We start from the raw sequence: 8,657 nt of genomic DNA on the forward strand, positions 1-8,657 counted from the left end.
TTTGAATTTTAAGAAAATGTTAAGTTTATCATGACTAAGTCGCTGAGAATTGACAAAGAAAGGAATTATTGCTTATTATTGTCGAAAAATTAAGTTAAGTCCACGATTTTTAATGAAACATTGGGCTAAATATAAAAATTCAGTTAAGGGGGAAAAATCAATAAACAAGGAAACTTTAGAAACCGCCTACAAAGAAGAATGGGAGGAAATTGTTACTGCTTTTACCATTTAACAATTATAATCAGCTATAAGGCTTAAGTATACAAAATATTTCATCGCTAACAATAAAATGCTCCGAATGAAACTCTAAATCAGTAAGAATTTTTAAAAAAACTAAACATTTGGTAGAAACATATTCTTTTATAACTTGTTTGTTCCATATACCTCATTTCTAATTTATAATGTTCGATTTCATAAATATAACAAATTAACGTGATTATATAATAATACACTTTTCCCTTCTTTTTTTTTTACCTTAAGAAAAAACTAAGTTTATAGATTCCTAAATTGTAAGATACCTTTAATATCATCTTTAATGGCTTGCTCTTAAACCTTTACTTTAGAACAAGAACAGGTGTTAATTCAAACTGTGTTAATAAGATTCTGGTTAAAAAACAAAAACAAAATAGAAGAGACAGATTTGATTAAAGTACATGATGTAACTTTTTAATGCAGTCATGCTTTTATAAGTGTTCCAAAATTAATTATTTTTATTTTACACAAATAAGGATCAAAGTGGGACAAAAAGAGAGCCACTCTAACTGCAATTCTTATAAATAGTAAAGTATCTTCAAATATTTAGTTTCCTTGAATTAGAGGGCCAAATAGATGCTTAGGGAGAGGTAATCTCTCACACTGCTAACTCCCCGCTATAGTTGCTGTTTTGGCTTTGATTTACTCCCTCGATCTGTACTTGTAATTTTCCATAACTGTTTTTTTTATTAAGTAGCAAGATCTGCTAAAGACACCAACCCCTGCAGGGTATTACGGGAAAAAAAGTCGTTTGTGGAGAGAATTATAAACATTTATGGGGAATTTGATTAATCTTTAAGAATTTTTTTTATATTTAAATTTTATCTCTACACGGCACTTAAGAAAATCAACGTCTAAATAGAGATACGGAAAGATTCCTGCCTTATACTGGCAGAGAAAATACAATTCCGAGAATTAATACTTCCCAAACAACCTCTTTCCCAAGGGGAAAGAGCAGTTAGCGAAAGTAGACATTTTATTTAAAATTAAATATAAAAATGAAACTGCTTTAAACAATTTAATAATGATGGAGAATAAAAATAGATACCAAGAAAATATTAATTACGAAAAACAAGTCGCAACATACTCTAAATATTATTGATTTAAAGAGATGCAATCAGGATAACGAATAAGCAACGAGTTCCTGAAAAACAAATCTCAATAGTAAAGCATTGTATAAGTAATTACGGCGAATAGAAAAAAATTGAGAGAAAATCACAAGAAACAATGTACCAAGTAACAATTACGAAAAATTGTAGTGGAGAAAGGGTGTTTTTGGTAAACAAAATTGGTGAACCAACAATGCTAGCTATGAAATTTGATGCTATTAAACATATGATCTTTTAATCGTAGTGACGATCTCTTGAACGAAACAAAATTATTTTCTGTACAATGTTTGCTAAATTTCAATAACAAAATCTATAAATAGAGCTAAAGGTGATGGACCAAATGATAATTTCAAAATTTATACGACATTAAAGTTTAAAAGGTACAAGAATTCACCAAAATGGAGTGTACAACTCGGAACAGAAGAATGTAAGTAAAAGCCTTTATTGAGTTCAAATTAAATATTAACGCACTGCTCTCCTTTTTTTCCAACTCTCTGGTCTCAAAAATAAAAATTTTTATTTCTTCTGGCTCAAAAATAAAGACCCAACATAAATACACCTTTCAAGAAAACGCAGTACTATAACCTCTAAAATTTAAAAATAAAATTATAATTAGGCAAATTTTTGATGGATTCCTACCAATTATAATTCTGAATGTAGCTGAGGATTATAGAAATTAGTTCAAAGATTATCTTCCTTTTCCCGGGGATTTCGGAATATTTTCTCATTGAGGCTAGTCCAAATCGGAGAATTAGCTACCACTTTGCCAATACTTCTGTATATTAAATTTAGTTAACTACCAAAATGACCTCCCCCAACGGAAAAGCTATATTTTCCAAAAGGGTAATAAAAAATCTTAAAATTTAATGGATCTTCCAAGATCAGAGTGAAAAAAAGTCTCTGAGGTAATTGGTATGTTTTTTCCCCGTATTTTTTTTTTGAACAATGCAAGCAAAATATATAACCTGGCTTATAATTCCCATTAGCTCTGGTGGGAAGCAAATTTATTAAAATACGAGACTTGCACCAGGGGTCTGAAGAGCGATGAATGTTAGATTGCTGGCAGCACAGGGCGACTAGTAAGTCATATTAGAAAGAATTACAAAAGGCCTAGTTCTTATAAAAATGTTAATCCTTTTCGGCGAAAGAATGTGAATCGAACGAATCTGAAATAATATAAATTAAAGCAACAAACTCACTTTGGCTTTCAGGGTTAGGAGCAGGAATAGTCGGTTAACACTGGAGATTTAGTTTGCAGAGTATTGCTGACTGAATCATTCCTTGATACCTTTTTTCACTGTATTTTTTTTTTTTTTTCATAAATCCAGAAAATATCAACACATGATGGATTAATGAACTCAAGAACGCCTGTGCAGAAGTATAAAAAACAGCTTCTGTTTCGTTAATTCAAGGACATGGAAAATATGGCACTAAGACCAGAGAAGATGATACTGCAATCACGACAGGTAAGAAAAGCCTACGTTTTTACATAAAAACATGTTACTAGTTCTGAATAGACGCACAATATGCGTCTTTTGGATATATTGCACATGAATCAGAGCCCATTGCATGTTTCAATATAAAAAAAATTTTAATTCATAATCCATCGAAGTGTCCTCCTCACTAACCCTGGGAGCACCAAAGAGAACATTGGCCCATCGAACCAAATTATATTTGCTCGGCTCTGAATATTGGTTTGCACTACACTTCTATCTAAGCCAATATTTCGTGAAACTTGTTATTTCTTCAGGGCTACTAAGTTTTAAAAGTTATTAGTCTGAATAAAATTATGGAATTCTAATTTGCGAATGGTTTTAGCTAAAACAGAAATTACCAAAATATTTAAATTGTAAAATTGTATATTGTACAAAAAATACAAATACTTTATACAAACAAGTAAGTATTCAAAAACAATACAATTTCAAATTTAATACTTGTTTAACTACTACAATCCTTTAAAAATTAAATACATTTTAATTTAGTCTAAATTTCAAAATGCCTTGTTTTGTAGCCCTGAACAAAAAATACATTTCACAAAAACATTTCTTAGAAGTTTAATAGAAAGGCTTTTCTTCTAAAATAAATAAAGTACTGAAATAAATACAAACGAAATTATATTTTTTCCAAAATATTAGAATCCGTTTGGGAAAACATTGCAGATAAAACTAAAGGAGAATCTAGAATAGGTATCAATCTCAATCAAAAAGTTATGATCTTTAATTAAGCAAAAAAGAAGAAAAAATCCTAAATTTGAACCTATAATCTTTTGAAAAAAACAAACCAAATTAGCTGATTCTTGATACTTATTCAGTTTTAACTACGAACAGTCTAAATTAAAATTTAAAACATTTGTTATCCTGATATAAAATGTAAAAATTCACCATGTCAAAACACATTCCTAAAAAAAGTAAAAGCTATACATATATATTTTGTGGTTGTATACACTCTTCTGTTTGCTGTTTTTTTTCTGGCTAATATTGAAATGACAGATAAATAAGCAAAACTCTGCAGTGTTAAATCAAATAACAAACAAAACATACAAAAAATATATAGATGATAAGAGAAAACTGCAAGGCGTTGCTCAAGATATCACACAAATAATAAGTTTAGATAAAAGTCATTACAAATATGGATATCAAATAAGCATACCGTAGACCAACAATACTCTTCTGAACCTTCTGCATCAGTTATATAAATACGAGGAATTGTGAATGGCTCTAGCATCTTTTACTGACCATTTGAGCTGCATAGAAAATCTAATTACAAAATTATAATTATTTGTTATTTGTTGCTCGCATTTTCAAAAAATGAAAAAGAAAAAAAGCAAAAAAAAAAGGATTTAATTAGTTCTCACAAAAATAATTAAATCCTATCTCTTTTAAGAAGTTAGGGGAAATAATATTTAAAAGTAAAATAAGCGATTAATATTGAAGAAATTATTAAAAGAAAAAAATAAAAGAATATTTAGAGAGAAACAAATTAAAAATCTGATGTTTTGGAAATGAAGAAATTTAACGAAATCTGGCCAAATTTTAAAAATTCTCACCTTAACACCTCTGATTAAGTCGCTACTTTCTTCTCCGCCATAAAATGCTGGGCGAGTTTTTCGTAAGCCTTGATATCCATGTTCCAGTTCTGTATATGACATTTCTTAATTTTCAATAATAAAAAAAACTGTGCTTGTTATCCATCACCTCGTATTCTTAGTTCAGTCTTTCATTGACACTTCGATTACAACTATAATAGTCCAAGTTACTATTCTTAAGTAGCAGTAAATTGAAGTAAAAAGTTACCCCCTCATTAAAACGTAAAATGTATCAAGTGAGCACTCTTGCCATTAATAGAAATACTGATCAACAATACTAAACAAATTATGCGGCTAATAATTGTACTACCTGAAATTACGTTAGTCTCAGCAGTTGTTGCAGAGTTTCTCCCGAAATTAGTAACATTAGTTAGTTTGAAACAAGAAATTATAAGTACATTTAAATTTGAACGTAATTTCTGTCTTTTAAAGAATACTGATACTTATAAGTTTCTTCATAATGAACAATTGGTTTAACATACCGTGACTGCAAGCTTTAATTAGAGATCTGCTTTTATAAAAAATCAAAACATAAAGCAAATAATCTTGGTAAATAAAATGCAATTTTTAATAATAGCAAGTCTAACAAGATTAGCCTAACCAAACCTATCAAGTGCGAATACGGTGTACACCACTAAAAATTCAAAAGACATCATTTTCCTTAAGTTCATAATAAGCATGAACGTAACTCAAGATAAACGGTAAAGTTAGAGTACTAGATTACAAATTATAATTTAAAATTTATGTTAGACAGCTGTAGATGCCCATCGACATTGCAGTGTTTAGTGCGTACTAACATTTTAAAATAGATTTAGCTGATGTGCAAAAATGGATCAATATGAGGTACATCTTATAAATTATATAATTTGGAACAGAAATGCAATTTCCACCTACTTTTTGGGGATATATTGAATTACAGAAATTTTTGTACTTATTTATTTTAGAAATATTTTAAGGTTTTCTCATGAAATCATACAATAACAATTTTACAAAATCATAATTAAAGTAATAAGTAAGATTGTGATATTATTTTTAACAACTTGAAGTAAAAAAATTGTTTTCTTTATCATACTTTGAATCGATGTAAATTTCATCGATTATTTTTCTTAACAGCTGGCCCATGAAGTGTTTTAGAATTGTTAACCTTTATTAATTGGATACACCCTCGAGACTCAAGTAAATTAACAAAATGGTAACTTATTTATTATTTTTTTATTTCCACACACTATAAGCATACCATTAAATTTTTTGTTGTTTTTTTTCAGAATATCAGCTATGTTTCATATTCGGAAGACCAGTTGGCCGGTAAGTAACTAGGTCATGTACTTGTTACGACACACCCAACCTTCTCAACTTTACCTTATTTGGTCTTCCATTTCAAAGTTACTTTTTTGTTTGCCTATTACTCATATGACTATGGGTGTTTAGTTACTTAGTTTCAAGTTTAACACTTTGTTTGTACATTTCCTTTAGTTAGAGATGATGTACGGATTTGAAATTGTACATAAGGTTATGACTTCCATGGAGGGTAGGCCTTTGTTTTCCTGTATATCTTTTTTAGTTTTTAATCATTTGAACGTTAAATATAAAAATTTGTTTATTTCAGAATTCCAGGAAGCTTTTCAACTGTTCGATAGCCGCGGAGATAACAAGATTCATGTATCTCAAATTGGTGATGCTTTAAGAGCACTTGGTCAGAATCCAACAGAATCTGACGTTAAGAAATTTACTCATCAACATAAGCCAGGTACTTATATTTTTAAGAAAAATAATTAAGGCTGAAGAGAAGAGAATTATTAAAGTGTCCTTAAACTGTACAGCAAGCTCTAGCTAGAGTGACTTAGAGCTATATTAATATTAATCCCATTTAAGTAAATTTTGTGTTGAACAAGACTGTAAATAACTAAAATGAAAAATACAAAATTAGATTTAGCTTTTATTGTGTGCACACATACAAATTGCACTTCCTTTATAACTGTTGTATCATTCATTACAACAAAGAGCGATATTGAACAAATATAATTTAAAAAAAAAAATACATTGTAGAGTGCCATTTATCAGATTTTTTAGAAATTAATGTAGAGAATGCTTCTCAGTACCCTAGATCAACCTAGAAATGTTTTGAACGCCAAAAGCTACATTTGATGAAGCTACACATAAACTTAGCAGCTGACATATAATTTTAACTGTCATTTTAAAAAATAAATTTTTATACATGGAATTTAATATATTTTCGCAGATGAAAGAATAAGTTTTGAAGTATTTCTACCCATTTACCAAGCAATTTCAAAAGCTAGGACAAGCGATACAGCCGAAGATTTTATCGAAGGATTGAGACATTTTGACAAAGATGGAAACGGTTTTATTTCTTCTGCGGAATTACGCCATTTGCTCACAACTCTTGGTAAGATTTTAGTATTGTGGAAGTAGCGTAAGAAGACAAGTAATTGTTGGTTTCTTAGCAATGTGTTCTCAGTTCTCACAAATCCTTGCTTCGTTGTTCTAATTTTCTTGGAGCGTCTGTCAGCAGAATTGCTTAATAATTTCAAAACATGGAGAAAAAAAAAACGATACAAGCAGCTGCCAAAACAATTGCCTACAAATCGTGTCTAGTCACAGATTTTCTTCTCTCTATTTTACCATTTATGCTCCTTCTATTCTCCCAATCTTCCTATTTTCGTTTCGCTGTCATGTAAACAGCATTCTCGTTGTGCTCACAGGTGAAGGAGTTTTACATCGTTCGAACTACTCATTTACGAAAAAAATGGAAATGTACGAAAACTTTCACAACTTGTTCACTCGGTTTAAGAGATTTCCAAATGAATGTTTTGACAAATCTGATGTCTTTAATAAATCATTATGAAATAATTATTCTTTCAGAAATGGAATTTAGTTTTTGTAAAAAAAAATATATATTTTCTTTCACTTATAACCTTTTTTTTTTATCTACAAACAACTTCAGTATGTGTTTAAAATACAGGAAAGAATCATGATTGCCAACTTTATCCTGTTACTTCAGTTTATACAGAAAACAATTAAAATTCTTTATTCTCTTTTTTCTGGTACATTTTAAACTTTGTGCTCTACGGCCATCATTGTCTGCCGCAATAGATTGCAATTTGTGTCCCGATACCTTAATACTTGAAGAAACCACAATAGATATTTCAGGCCTTACTGCTGATTCCTGTAAAAATCCAGTTCCAAGAATCGTTTTAGGCCAACTAAGCGTTTTGCGTGAGTTCTTGAATGTGAAAGTACGTATTGATAGATTGGGATGTCCATCCCTGAAGTAGTAATTGGTCCTTATTTCTGGAAATTTATTTATACAGCAGGAAACCTGTATCTTTTGTGTAAATATTACAGAAGTTACTTCATTATCTGAAAAGGAACTTTTAACTTGATTGAATAATTTTCTTATTTTCAGGAGAGAAATTAACCGACGAAGAAGTAGAACAACTTCTGGCTGGCCAGGAGGACACCCAGGGAAATGTGAATTATGAAGAGTTTGTACACATGGTGATGTGCGGTTGATTTTGTTCAACAAAAATATACAGTTTTAATTATGAACTTTTTATTTAAATATTAAATGCTATTTATGAGCATAATTGTTATTATTTTGAAATTACTTATATTACCTTTTATAAAGATTTGTGTATATTAATCTTTGCATTAATAAATTGTTTAACAGAATTTTAGATTTAAGTTGTGTGTTGCGTTTTCAGATTATTGAATACATGATCCAATCCGAGATGTTGAGTCTAAAAAATTAGTTTTTTAGAATATTGCGTGTGTTTATGTGTGGATTTCTGAACGTAAACATTCTAGCTCAAAAATAAACATTTGCTGGAATCTCATGCGATATAATTTTCTGAGTTACTTTCAACGGAAGTAGCAAAAAACAAAAGCCTACAATTCTACAGAAACGATGTTTTAATTGCTCTAGTTTTTTTAGAAAATAGCATCTATGATTTTCTCTAAACGTAGTTCCAGAAAAAATCGTTTATTTAGAATATGGTGAATGTAAGTGTGAACATTAATAATACATCGGTAGAAGCCCAAACTTCATATATCTTTTAAGTGCCCATTTGACAACTTGGTCAAAATCACTCAATGGAAGGTAAGATTAAAAAAAAAAATTTCTCGAGAGAGATTTTCGAAAATGGCTGCTACTTTTATAAACATAGAATTCATTTTGTATATGTACATGGTTA

The 8,657-nt window shown here is 29.7% G+C and overlaps 2 protein-coding genes across 13 annotated transcripts in view; one reads left to right on the plus strand and one right to left on the minus strand.

Moving 5' to 3' along the window:
- The window catches only part of l(1)G0196 (inositol hexakisphosphate and diphosphoinositol-pentakisphosphate kinase), a 106,275-nt gene extending 101,018 nt beyond the window's left edge, over window positions 1–5,257 (minus strand). For 8 of the 11 annotated variants that reach the window (XM_074139256.1, XM_074139258.1, XM_074139252.1 and 5 more), the window contains exon 1: window positions 4,408–5,252. In XM_074139256.1, the coding sequence (XP_073995357.1) occupies window positions 4,408–4,509 (102 nt within the window). In that variant the 5' untranslated portion in view covers window positions 4,510–5,252. Of the gene's footprint in view, window positions 1–4,010; window positions 4,118–4,407 lie in introns of all 11 variants that reach the window. The other 3 variants (XM_074139260.1, XR_012461622.1, XM_074139265.1) reach the window with 3 other exon arrangements.
- Window positions 1,628–8,148, plus strand: Mlc-c (Myosin light chain cytoplasmic). 2 transcript variants are annotated; one of them, XM_074139328.1, is made up of 7 exons: window positions 1,628–1,788; window positions 2,690–2,827; window positions 5,560–5,638; window positions 5,712–5,751; window positions 6,053–6,193; window positions 6,686–6,850; window positions 7,871–8,148. In XM_074139328.1, exons 3-7 carry the CDS (start codon window positions 5,636–5,638, stop codon window positions 7,975–7,977), a joined length of 456 nt encoding a protein of 151 aa, XP_073995429.1. In that variant the 5' UTR covers window positions 1,628–1,788; window positions 2,690–2,827; window positions 5,560–5,635; the 3' UTR covers window positions 7,978–8,148. The 2 variants fall into 2 exon arrangements, with proteins under 2 accessions (XP_073995429.1, XP_073995428.1); XM_074139327.1 differs by lacking the exons at window positions 1,628–1,788; window positions 2,690–2,827; window positions 5,560–5,638; window positions 5,712–5,751 and adding an exon at window positions 5,819–5,974.
- Window positions 8,149–8,657: the final 509 nt, after the last annotated feature.

This window comes from Rhodnius prolixus, unplaced genomic scaffold, assembly GCF_049639745.1.
Source record: "Rhodnius prolixus isolate KJV_2025 unplaced genomic scaffold, Rpr scaffold_23, whole genome shotgun sequence".
Classification (NCBI taxonomy): domain Eukaryota; kingdom Metazoa; phylum Arthropoda; class Insecta; order Hemiptera; family Reduviidae; genus Rhodnius; species Rhodnius prolixus.